The 18,653-nt window shown below is 42.7% G+C and overlaps 1 protein-coding gene across 1 annotated transcript in view; it reads right to left on the reverse strand.

The window, feature by feature from the left end:
- Positions 1-496, reverse strand: part of DDX17 (DEAD-box helicase 17) — a 17,135-nt gene extending 16,639 nt beyond the window's left edge. The window contains exon 1 of the mRNA XM_081819001.1: positions 474-496. Within this exon, the coding sequence (XP_081675127.1) occupies positions 474-496 (23 nt within the window). The remainder of the gene's footprint in view (positions 1-473) is intronic.
- Positions 497-18,653: the final 18,157 nt, after the last annotated feature.

Below are 18,653 nucleotides of genomic sequence, written 5' to 3' on the forward strand. Positions count from 1 at the left end.
GTCACGATCCCGGTCCCGGTCCCCAAAGCCGCCTCCGCGCATGGTCCCAAACGGATAGAGATCTGGGAGCGGGGCACGGATGGCCGGGCTCGGGAGGGCCTGCGGCTCCGGTCTGGTGACGACCGATGGCGGCGGCGCCTCCGCTGTTGGGGCGGCGGCAGGCGCGGCGCTCTCTCGCTCCGACGCGCTGTCTCCCGTCGCAGACGCCACCGTCGCCGCCTCTCTCGTCGGAGACGGGAGCAAAACACAGAGAATCGGGATTATAAAAACAGTGGGTAGGTTTGGCTACGCTCAAACCCGGCAGTGCCGTGGTTTAGGCGTCTCCTTCCTTCCCAGCGACTGCACAAAATGGCGGCCGGCGCTGAGACTGCTCCAGCTTAACGCTACGTACGTCGGAGACGATACGTAAACAGCGTCTTGGAATAGCCCGAGGGCTTGGCGGAGTACTAAGGGTATTCTTGGAAGCATTTTACGTCAGTTGCGCAGACGGGTACATTTTGCAGTCCGTAGAAGAAAAATAAAGTACGAAGCGGGCGTAGAATTCTCGCGCCACCTGAACTAGAACGTGGGGTGGGGTGAGGGGAAGAGCCTCCGGTGCGACGTAACATTCTTTGCGTCGTTACCCGGCCCACTATTGCGAAGATGCGCAGTGTGCGTAACGCATTCTGTTTGGAGAATAGAGGATTTTGCCGGTTCCGAACCCGAGACGGAACGCGGGCCTCCTTGTGCAAGTTGCTTTGCAGACACAATAACTGTCCTCCATGTTGTAGTCGTCAAGTGTCAGGGTCTTCAGGCATCTTAAGCCCGGGCAGGTCTTCAGGGTCCCTGGCTGGCGCCCCTAGATGGCCCTGCCGGCTCCCTGGCCGCGCCAGCCTGGGCCTGCCGTCACTGGCCGCGCGCCCCGGCGCCATTTTCTTTCGGTTGCCTCTCGCTGCGCTGCCCCCGGCAGCCATGATGGATGCTCCTTGTCCGTTCTTTTCAGGAGGTGATCGGTTGACGACGTCCCGGTTAGGTTAAAGCACTCCCTACTGCACTTGGTTCACACTGAAGTGCATTTTCTGAGCAGAATATTTACACTATCCCCGGCTGAGCACAGCTGACTAACAACCAAAACGTGGGTAGAGCTCCTGTTGAGGTAGACACCTGGGTCCCTTGGTCGCCATTCCTCGGCGCTGCCTCAGGAGATCCTGGCTGGCCCGTAGCGCTCTCCCCAGACGAGAAGGGTTAAAAGTGGTGGCCTCTACACACAGAAAAGGTGAAGGCATAAGCACGTGTTTTTAACCAGGCCAGACCGCGTTCCTCTTGAGTCCGTCTGAGCTGGTTTCCGATGTCCTGCTTTCTTCTCCCTCAGACTGAACTTGACAGGCTCGCAAGCCTGGCTAGATAGCGTCACACAGCTGTCGAGCAGCTAAGGCCCTCGGAGAGCAGCTCTTCCGACTTCTCTTTTGTTTATTTCTACAGATGGGTGCAAGGGGGGAGATTTGAGGTCCCTCATTGCGGGGGCCGAGTGTTGTCTCCTACTCTGTTGTGAATGTGTCCCAAATTATTACAAAAGGAGCACAAGGAAAGGAGCTTCGTGACAAGCCGTTCAGATGTCTCTGGGGCCGCAGTCGGAATCACTGGACAGGTGTTGAACGCTATCTGGGCCAAGCACTGTGCTAGGGCCAACACATGGGTTCCTGCCCTCATGGCGTTTATACCCTAGTGGGGGAGATAGGACAATAAATCTTTATGTTATTTAAATATTGCTAACTAAAATAGAAAAATAAAGCAGGGAAAGGGGATAGTGTTTCTGTGCCTGTGGGGGAGGGGAGTATAGGGGTGTCATAGTGTTACATGGGGTGCCCTGGGGGAAGGCCTCCCTAATCAAGTGGCATTTGAGCAGAGCCCTAAAGGGAGGGAGCTAGCCTTGCTGGCAGAGGAAAGAGCATGTGCAAAGGCCCGGAGGCAGAATGTGACTGGCTATAGCAAAGAGGAAAGACTGGAGAGGACCAGATTTGAAGGATTTGTAGGCTGCTATAACACTTTGTCTTGTCTTTTCAGTAAAATGGAAATGTCTAGAAAGTTTTTAGAGTGACACAGTATAAGGACCCCTATGACTACCGTACAGAGAATGAATTGAGAGTGAGCTAGGGCAGAAGCAGGAAGATTGATTAGGAGGCTAGTGCAGTAGTTCAGGCAAGAGATGATGGGGCTTGGTACAGATTAATAGGAATGGGTAAAGAAGAAATGGTCTGAATGAAAATTTAGCCAACGATTTGCTGATGGGTGGGGTATGAAGGAAAGAAGACTCAAGGATAACCTTGTAGGAATGATACAACAATTAAGCTCCTGTGATTTAGACTGTACAGGCACTGAAGGAATGATTTGGACTGTTTTGCCTATTTATCATACATGCTAAGCAATTCAATCTGAGGCTCTCTATATAACAATAAATAATTTATAAAGTAAGGTAGGTCCACTGAAACCCTCCCTATGTTTTGCTGAGGGAAAATAATTCATATTTTGCTACTAGATAGGTCCCTATATTATAGAATCTCATAGCTCCTTTGTCTTCATAAAGCTTTTCACAGTATGTAATTATATATTTATGTCATTATTTGGTTAATACCACCTCAAAAAAAAAAAGTAAACTTTTAGTTTTCCTATGGCAGACAAGTTTTTTATTATAAAGTGAATCCATAGTATGCATTTCTCATTCTTGATATATCTGTTTTCTTACCAAAGATGGTTGAAGCTTATTACATTTTTTCTAAACACAGAGAAAGATTTTCATTAAGTAGAGAGGTCAGAGAACCTAGGAATTTCATTAGTAATAGCCAAGACTGTTGGGAAAAAGGAAATATGCTTTGCTCACTTCATCTTTTTTTGAAACCTAAGCACTTACCATATGATCCAGTAATTATGCTCCTTGGTATTTACTGTAACATTTGAAAACTTACATCCACACAAAAACCTGCACACGGATGTTTATAGCAGCTTTATTCATAATTGCCAAAACTTGGAAGCAACCAAGATGTCCTTCAGTAGGTGAACAGATAAACTGTGTTACGTCAGGGCAGAGGAATATTATTCAGCAAAAAAAAAAAAAAAAGAAAAAAGAAATGAGCTATCAAGTCATAAAAAGACATTGACAAATCTTAACTGTGTATTACTAAGTGAAAGAAGCCAATCTAAAAAGGCTATATACTGTATGATTCTAACTACATAACATTCTGGAAAAGGCAAAACCATGAAGACAGTAAACAGATCAGTGATTGCCAGGGGTTAGCAAGAGGGAGGGATGAATAGATGGAGTACAGAGGATTTTTAGGACAGTGAAACTATTCTGTATGGTACCATGATGGTGAATACATATCATTACACATTTATCCAAACCCAGAGAATGTATAACATTAAGAATGAACCATAATGTAAACTATGGACTTCGGGTGATGATGACATGCCAATGTAGGTTCACCAATTGTAATGAATGTGGAAGTGTTGATAATAGCCCTGCATTGATGTGGGAAACAAAGGCAAAAGAAAAATTAAATTTCCTGACTACCTACAGCCCACTGACAAGTCCTTGAAACAGGCAGAGTGACATTCCTCTAGGAACTCAACATGTTAATACTTTGTTAATGGCAAAAGGCAATCTTAGCCCAATCCTCAGGATCCTGTAAGTCTACTTTAACATATAAAAACTCCTTTGGAAACTTCCTTTATCTCTACCCCCCCAAGATACATGTTGGCAATCATCCCCCAAGCATAACACCCACCGATATACATCTGAAGGTTCTCATGACTAAGGTTTTCTTAGACAGTAATAAATGACCTTTTCCTAACAATAGCTAGCTCCCTCAAGGTCCTAGAAACCTTGTTTCCAAAATTCCTTAGAGACTTACACTATCCCTAACCTCCTCCCAACTTGAAAGTATATAATCGGCCGCTCCTCGCTACCCCAATGAAGCTCTTTCTGCCCACAGGTCCTGTCTCCGTGCTTTAATAAAACCACCTTTTTGCACCAAAGACATTTCAAGAATTATTTCCTGGCCATCAGCTCTGAACCCCAACATCTTTCCTACATCATGCATGTGTGGGGCAGGAGGTATATAGGAAATCTCTGGACCTTCCTCTCAGTTTTATTGTAAACTTAAAATTTCTCTAAAAAAAGTAAAGCCTTGGGCGCCTGGGTGGCTCAGATGGTTAAAGCGTCTGCCTTCGGCTCAGGTCATGATCCCAGCGTCCTGGGATCGAGTCCCGCATCGGGCTCCCTGCTCCTTGGGAGCCTGCTTCTCCCTCTGCCTCTCTCTCTCTCTCTCTGTCTCTCATGAATAAATAAATAAAATCTTTAAAAAAAAAAAAAAAAGTAAAGCTTCAAAAAAAACCCTAAGAACTGATGGCTATTGTGTACTCATGCCCACTGTATCCTAGGCATGTGCTGTGAGCTTTATTTTATTCTCATCTGTAAATGAGATAATAGTACCTCATAGGATTTTAGAAGGAACAAATGAAAATACCACTCAGAGTGGTGCCTGGCACATAACACTCAATAAATGTTACCAGTCATCAGCTCTCCACTTTCTTGGATGAGAAAGCTGAGGCTTAGGAGGCTAAGTCATTCACCCAGGGTCACACAGCAATTGGCCTAGTTGGGACTCAAACACAGGTGCTCTAGCTAGGTTTCACATGGTACCTTTGACATTCGGGGTCAGATAATTTGTTGTGCAGCTTATCTTATGCGTTGTAAGATGTTAGCAGCGTTCTGGACTCTACCAACTACATGCCAATGGAATCTCCCCCCTCCTCCAAGTTGTGACAACAAAATGTCACAAAATGTCTCCTAGGGAACATTGAGAATGACTCTAATTGAGAACAGCTGCTCAAGAAGCCCTATGCTCCACTACCCCCCTGTGGGATCACAGGATGATTATCATTCTCTTTCAACTGTCAAGTTTTTCTGCAAATTTGGTTTGCCTTCTGCACTCCACCTGCCAACAATAGCAATGCCATTTTTCATTTTATCCATTTTATTGTTATTATAGCAGTAAAATTTATATTCGAGACTCGGTTTCCAACCACTAAGAGAATTATTTCTTTTGTTTAGATTTTAAAGCCAGAGGTTTTTGTTTTTAAGCTACTTTTACTGTCAACCATCTATGCTAAATTCTGTACCTACATTCTCTCCTCCCAGTGTTACAACTCTGCAATTTCATAGTCATTAAACTCCCCAAATGTGAAACACAGTTGCCTCTGCTTTCTGCTTTTGTAGGACTGAGGTTAGTTTTCTGAGAAAAAAACTAACTAATTGTATTGATTGTACTTTAGATAGAAGAGGTTGAGAATACTGACATTCTTCAGTCAACAAGGGAACCTAAAGAAGTTGCCTTCAAACTATGGCATTCGAGGGTCACATAGGAAATCTATTTCCAAAACGTGAACTTTCATATACACTCTTTTCTAAAATGGATAAAACTGAGAAATTTGTTTTAAATGTCACCTTACTTTACAAACAAAAAGAATATTTCTCTTCTATCCAAAATCTCACTATGGACTTTGCCATGTATGTGCAAATCTCAAAGGTGTTGAATACAGGGACAATTCAAAATGATGATATAGAAGTGAGAAAAGTAAATGATTCTAATGACTTGTTAACACATCCTTTTGTAAATTAGGAAAATTCCAGTTTTTTGCTTTCAACAAAATGGAAAGAGGGCCATGTGGAATTTTCAGCCAGCAGATCATTAAAAATAACTTAAGATAGATTATGAGATTTTTGGCATATAACTTGCAAGGAGGTTAAAGAATTGAGTGACATTACTAGAACAAAACTCTTTTCCACTTCCACCTACTAAATTATGTGATTAAAGTTTCTCAGCACTTATAGCTATAAAAAGGGAGGGGGGAAAAAGAATAGCCAAAAGTAATATGCTTCCATGGATACAGGATCTTTTTTTCTTAATCTGCCTATATCTTATTTTTTTTATTATTTTTTAAAGATTTTATTTATTTATTTGACAGAGAGAGAGATAGAGAGAGCAGGAACACAAGCAGGGGGAATGGGAGAGGGAGAAGCAGGCTTCTTGCCGAGCAGGGAGCCCAATGTGGAACTCGATCCCAGGACCCTGGGATCATGACCTGAGCTGAAGGCAGATGCTTAACGACTGAGCCACCCAGGCGCCCCTGCCTATATCTTATTAAAAGATACATTCCCAGGGCACTTGGCTGGTCCAGTAAGAAGAGCATGCGACTCTTGATCTTGGGATTGTGAGTTCAAGTCCCATGTTGGGTGTAGAGATTCCTTAAATAAATAAATAAACTAAAAAAAAAGTCTACGAAAATTAAAAAATAAAAGATACATCCCCAGTAAAAAATTTCCCTGTTTAATAGTTATTAAGAATTTTATTTTTTTAATCTTTTTTTTAAAGATTTTATTTATTTATTTGAGAGAGAGAATGAGATAGAGAGAGCATGAGAGGGGGGAGGGTCAGAGGGAGAAGCAGACCCCCCGCTGAGCAGGGAGCCCGATGCGGGACTCGATCCAGGGACTCCAGGATCATGACCTGAGCCGAAGGCAGTCGCTTAACCAACTGAGCCACCTAGGCGCCCTAATCTTTTTTTTATTTGACAGAGAGAGACACAGCGAGAGAGGGAACGCAAGCAGGGGGAGAGGGAGAGGGAGAAGCAGGCTTCCCGCTGAGCAGGGAGCCCGATGTGGGGCTCGATCCCAGAACCCTGGGATCATGACCTGAGCCGAAGGCAAACGCTTAACGACTGAGCCACCCAGGCACCCCTTAAGAATTTTAATATATTTATGTTGCTTTGTTTGTGTTCTAGTAGTAATTATTATGGTAACTTAATCCAGAAGAAATTTTAATATGTAGAGCCTTAGGATCATAAGAAATGAGAAAAAAGGGGCGCCTGGGTGGGTCAGTTGGTTAAACATCTGCCCTTGGCTCAGGTCATGATCCCAGGGTCCTGGAATTGAGCCCTACATCAGGCTCCCGGCTTAGTAGGGAGTTTGCTTCTCCCTCTCCCTCTGCCCTCCCACCCTGCTTGTGCTTGCTTTCTCACTCACTCTATCTCAAATAAGTAAAATCTTAAAAAAGAAATGAGAAAAAATATTTTAATATTTGTGCCACAATTCTGTGTGACAGAAATAAATGGTGAGTAACAAATTTGATATAAAAATATGGGATAAAATTCTGGAAAGAAAATAAGAGTCCAAAGAGAAAATAGAACCATATAAAATGGGGACGCCTGGGTGGCTCAGTCGGTTAAGCGGCTGCCTTCGGCCCAGGTCATGATCCCAGGGTCCTGGGATCGAGTCCCATATCGGGCTCCTTGCTCAGTAGGGAACCTGCTTCTCTCTCTCTCTCCCTCTGCTTGTGCTCTGTCAAATAAATAAAATCTTTAAAAAAAAAAAAAGAACCATATAAAATGTCCAACTCTTAAAGAAGAACCTATTCATGTATTTTTATTATTTTTTTTTAAGATTTTCTTATTTTTAAGTAATCTCTACACCCAGTGTGGGGCTTGAACCCACAACACCAAGATCAAGAGTCGCATGCTCTACGGACTGAGCCAGCCAGGGGCCCTCCTATTCATGTATTTTTAAAGGATGATGTTGGGTATCAAACTGCTATGGTATTTAAATTCCATTGGGATACATTTAAAAGAGCAACGTGGATGTGATAGTTTCATGTTAAAATGTCAATACTTCACTGTATCATAAATTTCAGCCTTTAAAACAATTGAGGGGCGCCTGGGTGGCTCAGTCAGTTAAGTATCTGACTCTTGATCTCAGCTCTGGTCTTGTTCTCAAGGTGGTGAGTTTAAGCCTCTCATTGGGCTCTACACTGAGTGTGGAGCCTAGTTAAAAACAACAACAACAACAATTTAAACCTACAATGAAAAAGGTGTATCAACCTAAAATCTGTTTTCAGAATTTTCTTAGGGTAACTGTTTGAAGACCACTAATCTAAAGAGGTGAACCCAGACCAGGTTGCCATGCTCCATCTAAAGTGGGTGTTTCACCATCCAGTCAATTGTTGCCAGGCGGAAATTTGGCCGAGAGGTGTTCATCATTGACTCCAGTTGAATGTGAGTGTTAGTGGCTTCTGTTTCAGAGAGACCTAGAAGAATAGAATCCCACCACCATCACTATTTTTCAACTTCACTATTCTGTATAAGTCTCTTGCTTAAAAATTTTCTGTTGCTCACCGTGACCCGAAGACCCAGTTTTAGCTTCATAGTCTGACATTGAAGGCTTTCCAAATTCTGGCTCCAACCTCTCACCACCTCCCTGCTTCAGCAAATCTCTATTCTCTAGTCTTCACCCACATTTAAAATATTTATTTATGCCAACTTTTGTGATTTTTGTTAATCCCTGTCCATACATGCAAATAGAAAAACTGAAGGTCTACTTCTGTCCCCTCCCTGCTTGGAAACTTAGAGACGTGATTTTCTGTCTGTCCTCTGGCATTTAGAGGCATTAGTCACCACCTGGAAACAATATTTTTTCTGTTCTCTTGATAGATAATGGGGGCAGCTGTTGGGTTCCTCCTTTTAGCACAGCATGCAAGCAAGCTGAGGAGGAAGAGAATTGAGACTATATAGTCAGCTCACTAGGGGTGACATAGTTAAGAATTAAAGAGAATGATTCACAAGCATAGAGATTAACAGTGTTACTGCCTCTTAAAGACTCTAAATGAGAAAGGGGGGATTATAATTATCAAGGTGTGATGAATACTACACTTGCATACACAAATGCTTGGCACTTATCTTTTGGAATGCACAGGATGATGTATCCACCCTGCCCTTTGCCTCAGCAAATAGTGCCTTTCTAATTAGGGCGGGACAAGAAAAATATTTTTGGTGACAAAAAATTGTTATGATTCCCTAGCAGCCTTCTAAGTCAAGGGATCCTAGTAGCTGAAGCCTCTTTGGTTTGTTGAATATGAATGAATTTAAAGACAGTGTTAAATGATGTGTATGGGAGTGCAAAATCTGAGAAGCCAGAGAAAGTAAAAATGTTTTGCACGGGGGAAGTGGGGGGAGGCAATAAGGCAATGTTTTACCTTCAAAAAAATCAGTAATGTTCTCTAGTGCTCAGTAGAGGGTGTTTGTTTAACAGAGGTGCTGTTAAGATGCCATGGAAGGCTGAGTTCCTCTTTAAGATGGGTACTGGTTGAGAACAGAGACTGTCAGTGTGGATGCAGCCACATGGGAGGTAATTTTCTCTCAGTCCAGAGAAAATTCTGAGATGTTCCAGTAGAAGGTAAGGCACAGGGGTGTAATTTTCTTTAGATTCCCGGTTCCCCGAATTCTCTGTTACTCTTCACTCCTACAGTCCCCGTCCCCCACCCATGCCCACTGCTGCAAAGTTTGCAGCCAGGCCCAGGCTTTTCGGCAGTTGAAGTCTGGGTATGGGTACGGCTGACGTTATGGGCTCCTTGCGTGCTAGCAATAGAAAAACAACTATCGGGCGCCTGGGTGGCTCAGTTGGTTAAGCGACTGCCTTTGGCTCAGGTCATGATCCCAGGGTCCTGGGATCGAGTCCCGCATCAGGCTCCCTGCTCTGCGGGGAGCCTGCTTCTCCCTCTCCCACTGCCCCTGCTTGTGTTCCCTCTCTCGCTGTGTCTCTCTCTGTCAAATAAATAAATAAAATCTTTAAAAAAAAAAAAGAATTACAATTGAACTTTGGAAATACATAGACTTAATAATGTGAAGAAAAACGGGCTGGCACCAAAAATCGGAACATAAGGACAAAGACAGTGAAAACATCGATGGGTCAGTTAAACACCAACTGGTGTCTCTAAAGGTATTACATAATGAGAAGGAAAGCTCTGGTGTTTACATAATTTTGATCACAGAGACAAAATATAGTTTGCACACACTTGGAGGAAAACCAACTAGCATCAGGGTTATCTCTGAGGAAGGACTTCGCCAAACGAGGACACCAAGCCTAAACACACACACACACACACACACACACACTCTACCTGATCTTGGCGTGGTTTAGATTGGTACTGGGTAGAGTCAAAAGGAGAGACTTTTGCTTTTGTGTATATATATAATTCTAGGCATATATGTTTGAGAATTTACAGGGGTTTCCCCCCCAAATGGGCTCCTGCCCAGAGTAAATACGTCAGTGTGAGTAGATTCACATGGCTTTACCTCCTTTACCTACTGAAATTGCTGCAAAGACCAGTTCTTAGACTGGGAAACGTGGGAGTTGACTCTCTTGGCAGTACTTGTGAATTGAATTGGGAGTGTAGTGTTCAGGACAGGCTTTTTGCTCTCTGCCAAGGAGTGAAACTACTTGAGGAAAGGAGTGGAGAAAAGGTTGGCAAAGCAGCCATCCAAGAGTACCCAAGGTAGAGGGTACATTGTCAAGGCAATGTGAGTGTCCAGACTACCTGGCAGGTCTTTGTGCCTGCCCCAAACCTGCTCAGGTTAACCCCAGAAAGGCAGTTCCCTGAGTGAGGACTCTCATAGGAACCTGTCCTTTTGCTTTGTAGCTCTTAGCTACATTTGTAATTACTTGGGTGATTTTCCCTGTGAGTCCATGCCTCAGGGACTGTCTTGATTAATCATTCCTATCTTTATCTGTTGTACTTGGCAACTAACTGGTGTCTCAATATTGGTGGAATACAAGGCAGTATGTTTTATAACTTAGGGATGCACATATATGAAATGTAAGAACAAAGAAATGTACGGGAGTGTTTGACAACAAATTCAGAAAAATGATTAATTCTGTCGGGGAGGAAAGAGATTCAACCCTAGGGGATATTCAGGCGCCTTCAATTGTATTGGTAGTATTTCATTTTACAAGTATCAGCTGCATTATATTTGATCCTTTTTGTCTTAAATAGTCCATAATACATTTAAAATGTACATATGAATGAATGAATGAGAATGGATGTAGTGGGCCCTCTGAGCCCATTAATAATTCAAGGTTTATATCCAAGCAACCTTAATATTTCTTTATTGTTCTGGGATACAGCTTCTTTTTAAAAAGATTTTTAAATTTCAATTCAATTTAATTAACATATATTGTATTATTAGTGTTAGGGGTAGAATTTAGTGATTGATCAGTTGCATATAACACCCAGTGCTCATTACATCAAGTGTCCTCCTTAATGCCCATCACCCAGTTACAGCATCCCCCCACCCCCTTCCCCTCCTGCAACCCTCAGTTTGTTCTCTATAGTTAAGAGTCTCTTATGGTTTGTCTCCCCCTCTGTTTTCATCTTATTTTTTTAAAAGATTTTATTTATTTATTTTACAGAGAGAGAGAACAGCAGGGAGAGCAGCAGAGGGAGAGGGAAAAGCATGCCTCCCGCTGAGCACAGAGCCCAATGCGGGGCTCAATCCCAGGCCCTGGGATCATGACCTGAGCCAAAGGCAGACACTTAACCGACTGAGCCACACAGGTGTCCCCGTTTTCATCTTATTTTTTTCCCTCCCTTGCCCTATGTTCATCTGTTTTGTTAAAATTCCTTAAATTCCACATATGAGTGGAATATCATATCATATGATGTTTGTCTTTCTCTGACTTATTTCGCTTAGCATAATACCCTCTAGTTCCATCCACATCATTGCAAATGGCAAGATTTCATTGTTTTTGATGGCTGAGTAATATTCCATTGTATATATATACATACATACACCACATCTTCTTTTTTTCTTTTTTTAAAGATTTTATTTATTCATTTGACAGAGATAGATACAGCGAGAGAGGGAACACAAGCAGAGGGAGTTGGAGAGGGGGAAACAGGCTTCCCTCTGAGCAGGAAGCCTGATGTGGGGCTCGATCCCAGGACCCTGGGATCATGACCTGAGCCGAAGGCAGATGCTTAATAACTGAGCCACCCAGGTGCCCCACACCACATCTTCTTTATCCATTCATCTGTCAATGGACATCTGGGCTCTTTCCGTATTTTGGCTACTGTGGACATCAAGCAACCTTATTCTGATTCCATATTCATCAAGCAACTTTAGCTTCATTTGAACTTGCTCACTGAGGCAATGGGTAGTGTAGGTCAATCTTGACATCTGATCAGCTTGCCATTATAGTCCATTCTTCAATATCACTGGCATTCTGGTATACTCTACTTGGCAGCTTGTGTGCTTAGTCAGAAGGAGCTATTTCTCTAGAAATTAATCAATACTGGAGAACTAAATACATTGAAGATGAAGGCTGAAGGCCTGACCCTGAGGCATGGAACATTCACCACCATATGAGACCTTTTGAGAAAATTCCAACTAGCTTTCCCAGGTCGAAACTCCTTTCTCTGTGTCTGCCTTTAGACTTACATAGTCTTAAAAATGTTATTTAAATCCTGTGTTGCTATTTAACTTTCTAATAGCTTGTGTCTCATGTTTCTGACCATACTGTAAGCTCCTGAAGATGAATTTTCCCTACCTACAAAGGCCCAACATAGTACCCTGTAGAATACTGTTACACTGATGACTTCCAAGGAACCATAGCTCCTGGCGTTCAAGCTCCTGTGTAGTCCCCTCCCACAATGACTCTGGACTTGGTGCATGACTTGCTTTGGCCAATAGGACATTAGTAAGCATGAGACAAGTAGAAGCTTGATAAGCACTTGCCTTTCTGGAACGCAGGTACCATGTAGAAGCTCAGGCTAGACAACTGAATGATGACAGAGAGAAGTCCCACCCTTTCATCCATCCCTGCCATGACCCTAGACACATGGGTGAAGCCATCTTAGACCCTCCAGCCAACCCATGAGCTGAAGGCAGCTGTGTGACTGGGTTGTTTCCTTGCTCTTTTATCTAGATGTTGTCATATTAGGATGTGAAATAGAACCCTATAACCATCTTTTGACCATGAGGGGAGCTTTTGGAGAATGAACCAGCACTGAGGATGGGAAAGTGAAGAAACAGGAAGAACCTGGACCCTTGATGACATTATATAGTTGCTATTAACTTAAGTACTATATTAATTATATTAATGAACTGACTAGTTAATTAATTAAGGTCAACTTCTGGACTTTTAATTATATGAGAAGGCATATTTCCTCACTGCTTAAGTTCCTTTGAGTTGGGTTTTCTGTTACTTGCTGCTGAAAGCATTCTTTTTTTTTTTTTAAAGTACTCTCTACATCTGATGTGGGGCTCGAACTCACGACTCTGAGATCAAGGGTCTCATGCTCCACCCACTGAACCAGCCAGGTGCTCCACAGCTGAAGGCATTCTAACTGATATATTCCTCAACCAGCTCTACCGGTACAAATAGAAAACCCCTGAAATGCCCTGCATTGTATATAACAGACCTTCAATGAGTTTGTCTTTGCTGAGGAAGTAAAAGATTTTGTGGTAGAGACTGCTAGTTGCTTACCCAACAACTGTTCTCCTTTTCCCCCTTACTTACAGAACTCTCAGTTCTAGCTGGGCATATTGCTGTCTAGAACAAAAGACTAGTTCCCTACTTCTTTGTGTGTAGATATGGCTTTGTGACTGAGTTCAGGCCAATGAGATACAAGCAGAAGTGTGTGGGAGGGCTGCTTCACAGGGGTTGACTCAGCTGGAAGGAACTTTTTTTTTCTGCCCTTCTGCCTTTCATCTTTCTTCCCCCAGCTTGGTTTCTCTGACAAGAGTTCCAAGCACTATCTTAGGTCATAAGGTGACCCTGAGGATGGAAACCAAGAGCGAGAATGGTCAAGCAGAAAGAAGCCTGATGACAAAGTAGGGGTCCCTAGGACAAAGTAGAGGTACCATAACATCTCTGGACTGCCTGGCTTCAGATTACTTGTCAATGAGAGAAATATAAACCTTGATTTTGTTTAAGACACCATTATTTTCAGTTTTTCTTTTATATTCGGCCAAGTAAAATCCCAAATTTCCTTTTTTTTTTTAAAGATTTTATTTATTTATCAGAGAGAGAGAGAGTGCACAAGCAGGATGAGTGGCAGGCAGAGGGAGAAGCAGGCTCCCCGCTGAGCAAGGAGCCCGATGCAGGACTTGATCCCAGGACCCTAGGATCATGACCTGAGCCAAAGGCAGATGCTTAACCGACTGAGCCACCCAGGCATCCCCCAAATTTCCTTTTAATATATTAAAGACTGGGGCACCTGGGTGGCTCAGTAGGTTAAGTGTCTGACTTTTGACTTCAGCTCAGGTCTTGATCTCAGGGTCATGAGTTCAAGCCTTGCATGGGGCTCCACACTGTGCATGGAGCCTACTTAACAAAACAAAACAAAAAAGACTGGTATAGAAGAACATATGAAGAGTATGAATAATAAGGAATCTTTCATCTGGGTGTTAAGCAAGCCCTTCCTGGCTTCTTTTTTCTCCATTTCCCTGAAGCAGCATTTGGGAATCACTTTCTCTGTGCCTTGGTTGGAGTTCTAGATGGCAAGTAGTATGTATAGTCCAACTCTGGCTAGCTGAAGCAAAGGAAAATTTGTCAGAAGGACATTAGGAGTCATTGAGTTGGCAGGAGGCTGGAAAACCACCCCAGGGATGGACAGGAGTTTGAACAACACTGCAGTTGAGGAGTCAGAAACCTGCAGTCTAGCAGCAGGAACAGACTGCCAGGTCACTGCCACTGCTGCTGGCTCGGCCACCCTGCTGTCACTGTACAAATGAGTGGCTTCTAACCCATGTTTCAATCCTTGCAACTATCACTCAGTATCCAATGTCTCAGGATAGACTACATGAACTGGGGAGAGATAACTCTTTAAAAGAAAACCAGAGTGTTATTATAATAGAAAAATGGAAACTGTACAACCAAAAAATTATAAACATTCACTATATCCAAGCCAGAGTCAGGTGAAGAAGACTTGACCAGGTAAGCTTGGTGTCCAAGGTCCCAATCCCTCTTTTCGCCATAAAAAGATATCCCTTCTCAGGTGTCTAGTCTATTGTATTCCCTATTTTTGGCTTGGCCACCCTATTCTAATCGGGCTTTCTATCCTTGTTTTTTTCTTTTCTGTTTAAGGAATGATTGAACAGGAAAGTTAGAAAGGAGTGGTAGAAATATTCTATTTCACCCTCTTCATTTTCTAAGTAGATACTAGGTTTCCCTAGATCTTGACTTACATGTTTCTGACTGTAGCCTGTATTGAGTACAGATTGTGTCTTGTGCATCCTGGTGTTTGTTAGGGGAGGTCACTGAGAAGACATGAATGCCTGTTGACCTGTGAGCTAGACTCAGGCAATCGGAGCTCCTTACCCCCTCCCCCATCCTTAGAGTATGGGTTTCACTTGTCTTTCCCATTTTTCTAAGGATAGACTTGAGATAGTGTGGTGTTGAGAACACCTGTACGGTGTTCTTGGTCTTCTCAATGTGACTGAACCCAGTTAAGGCCTCTCCATAAACTTTTAAGATTTGGTGGGCGGGTGCAGGGATCCAAACTTGTCTTGCTGCTGCCTGAGACAAGCCTCATATGTAAGTTCCTTTTGCTTATTAAAATGGCCACCCACCAAGAGAGGGGTCTGCCTCTTTCTTCAGTCTCTCCCTGTCCTCCACCCATGGGGGCTGATTTCAGATTACCCCTGGGAAGCTCCTGAGGAGGTTACGGGCCAACAATGTTTGACCCTTGACTTTACCTGATTCTTACTAACTGCTATGGTCCCTGTCCCCACTAAAATTCATACATTGAAGTCCTAACCCCTAATACCTCAGAATGTGACCTTATTTTGGAATAAGGTCATTATAGATGTAATTAGTTAAATTGAGGTCTCACTAGAGTAGGGTGGGCATCTAATCCAACATGACTGGTATCCTTATAAAAGGGGGAAATTTGAACACAAAGACATACACATAGTAAGAATGTCATGTGAAGATGAAGGCAGAAATGGGGTGATTCTTCTACAAGCCAAGGAATGCTGAAGGTCACCAGAAAACCAACAGAAGCAATGGAAGAGGCAGGGAACAGATTCTCCCTCATGGACCTCAGAAGGAACCAACCTTGACCTTGGACTTATAGCCTCCAGAACTGTGAGACAATAAAATTCTGTTGTTTAAGCCATCCAGTTTATGGTATTTGGTTATGGCAGTCCTAGAAAACTAATACACAAACCTTCCCAGGTAAAAGCCCTAATCTCTATTAGCCACTTCCTCATTCCTGATCATGATACAAATATAATCTCCTTTCATAGGTTAGAGAACTTTGTCAATAGTCACCTGTGACTCTTCTGTTTTTATTCAATCTCACACCAATTCTTTTTTTTTTTTTTTTTTTTTTGAGAGAGAGAGAATGAGAGACAGAGAGCACGAGAGGGAAGAGGGCAGAGGGAGAAGCAGACCCCCTGCTGAGCAGGGAGCCTGATATGGGACTCGATCCCGGGACTCCAGGATCATGACCTGAGCCGAAGGCAGTCGCTTAACCAACTGAGCCACCCAGGCGCCCCAATCTCACACCAATTCTTAACCACCTTCTTGAAATGTCTATTTCACTGCTACTCCAGTCCCAGTATTTACCATCTCACAGTTTAATTTTTGTAACTGTTTCCTAAAATGTCTCCCTGATGCCAGTGTTATTTCCTTTATCCATTTTCTATGTCTCCATCAGATTAATCCTCCAGCTTCCCCATGCCAACAACTTCCAATCAGAACACATCTAAAGCCTTTCCTTCTTCTACTATAAAGCTTTCCCATTCCTCTGCCTGCCTTTGAGTCTCTATGAAAAGCAAATAGAGGTCACTGACTCTCTTGCTGTAGCAAACTCTGAGTAAATAACCTCTGTTCTCATTTGATAGTCTTTGTTTGTTTGTTTTTTTCCACAGAATGAATAATCTATGGAGGAAAAAGGCATGCTTTTTCTAGTGGGTTTTCTAACTTAGTGGGATGTAAGCCTAGAGCCTCAAGCAGCATCTTGGCTACTATGCGGGGAAAGCCTGTCTGCGAACAAGAGCAGCATGGAAATGATCAGACCCGAAAAGGAGGCAGGTCCTGATGATGCTGTTTGAGATCTTGGCTCCATCTGTGGCTAAAGTCAGCACTACTTCTGGACTTTTTGGTTTCATGAGCCAATGAATTCCTATCTTCCATTTGCTACTTTAAGTTTCTGTGGCTTGCAACCAAGAGTCCTGACCAAAAAAAGCTCGTTTTTTAGCTTTTCTGTCCCTCTTAGAATAAGGAGTGAGAGCTGTTTCAGGAGTGAGAGGAGGGGGAGGACTGGAAAGCCCCAGCATATTGAACCCTGGCCTAGCAGAGTTCCATGGGCACCGCACAATCTGCTCTGCTGTCCCAAAGTTGGGCCCCAAGGTTACAGCTTCTTAGTTCACTGTTCTCAGCTACTGTTCTCCAAAGCAGGACACATAGAGTAGCTGGACCCAGAGAGGTTTCCGGCTTTAGCTACATGTCATATTATAACTAGCCTACCCACAGAACGGTAGGCCCTTGGATTAGGTGCTGGTTTCCAAACCTACTGCCCACCTCTCGGTAAATTCTCATTGGTGAGGGGGTTACTCAATTTAATCCAGAAAATTTTTCTGAATCTCAAATCTTGGGACTTATATTTCCTTTCCTACCAAAAGGCTCCGGGCTCCTATATAAATTAGTCCATTGCCCTCTAGTGCTCTGCATACCAGGGAATCTTTAGCTGTAGCTCAGTTTTTATCAAGTAACAAAATCTTCCCTTCCCCAGGGCAAAAAGTATGCATTTATATTTGTATACCAAAAGAAGTCATTTAAGTGACTTTGCTGAATACAGAAAATCTGCTCCTAGATGACTTATCTCTGCTTCTTCAGAAAACAGCTTCTGTGGTATAAAAAAAGTAAAAACAAAAAAAAAGCTCTTATTTCCCAGTACCCCACACTGAACAATTTCTGCTTGTCAGGCTGGTCTCTGTTTCCAAATCCCAGCTTCTCTGCCTTTGCACATGCTGTCCCACAGCTTAACCTTTCCTCTCCCATTTTTGGAATCCTATAATCCAAGACCACACTACTGATAAATTAATTAAATAATCATTTGCTCTCTTTCATTCTTTCATAAATATTAGTATTTTCTCTTAACTAGTGTACACATTCTTTGGGGGCAGGAACCATTCTTTCCTTGTCTATTTTTTAGCTCTAAGCGTTGCTGAGTGAATGAGAATGGATAATCAAATATCTTTTGTAACAAATGGTACTTTCAATACTTGCATTTTCATACAAGGTGATGCAACGTAAGAGATGAAATCTTTTTGAGGTCTATAAAGATTGTCATTATAAATAGTATTTTAATTTTGAAATACTTTTATCATACATTCATTCTGAAAACTAGATTTTATTTTTGTTTAACAGAAAAAAACAATATTCTTTTGCACATTTCTAAATTTAGTGTTCAGAAATTTTACATGTAAATTAACTTTAATATTTTTTAAAAAATATTTTGAATTCTCTACCCCAAACTTAAAATATAAAACTCATGGGGCGCCTGGGTGGCTCAGTTGTTAAGCGTCTGCCTTCGGCTCAGGTCATGATCCCAGGGTCCTGGGATCGAGCCCCGCATCGGGCTCCCTGCTCGGCGGGAAGCCTGCTTCTCCCTCTCCCACTCCCCCTGCTTGTGTTCCCTCTCTCACTGTGTCTCTCTCTGTCAAATAAATAAATAAAATCTTTAAAAATATATATATATAAAACTCATGCTACATTGATTACCCCAAACTGTAAATTTCCTAGTTACCTTCCTCTTTATCACCCCATAAAATATGTT

The sequence above is a fragment of the Leptonychotes weddellii genome, chromosome 5, assembly GCF_054177405.1.
Source record: "Leptonychotes weddellii isolate Sample4059 chromosome 5, ASM5417740v2, whole genome shotgun sequence".
Taxonomy (NCBI): Eukaryota; Metazoa; Chordata; class Mammalia; order Carnivora; family Phocidae; genus Leptonychotes; species Leptonychotes weddellii.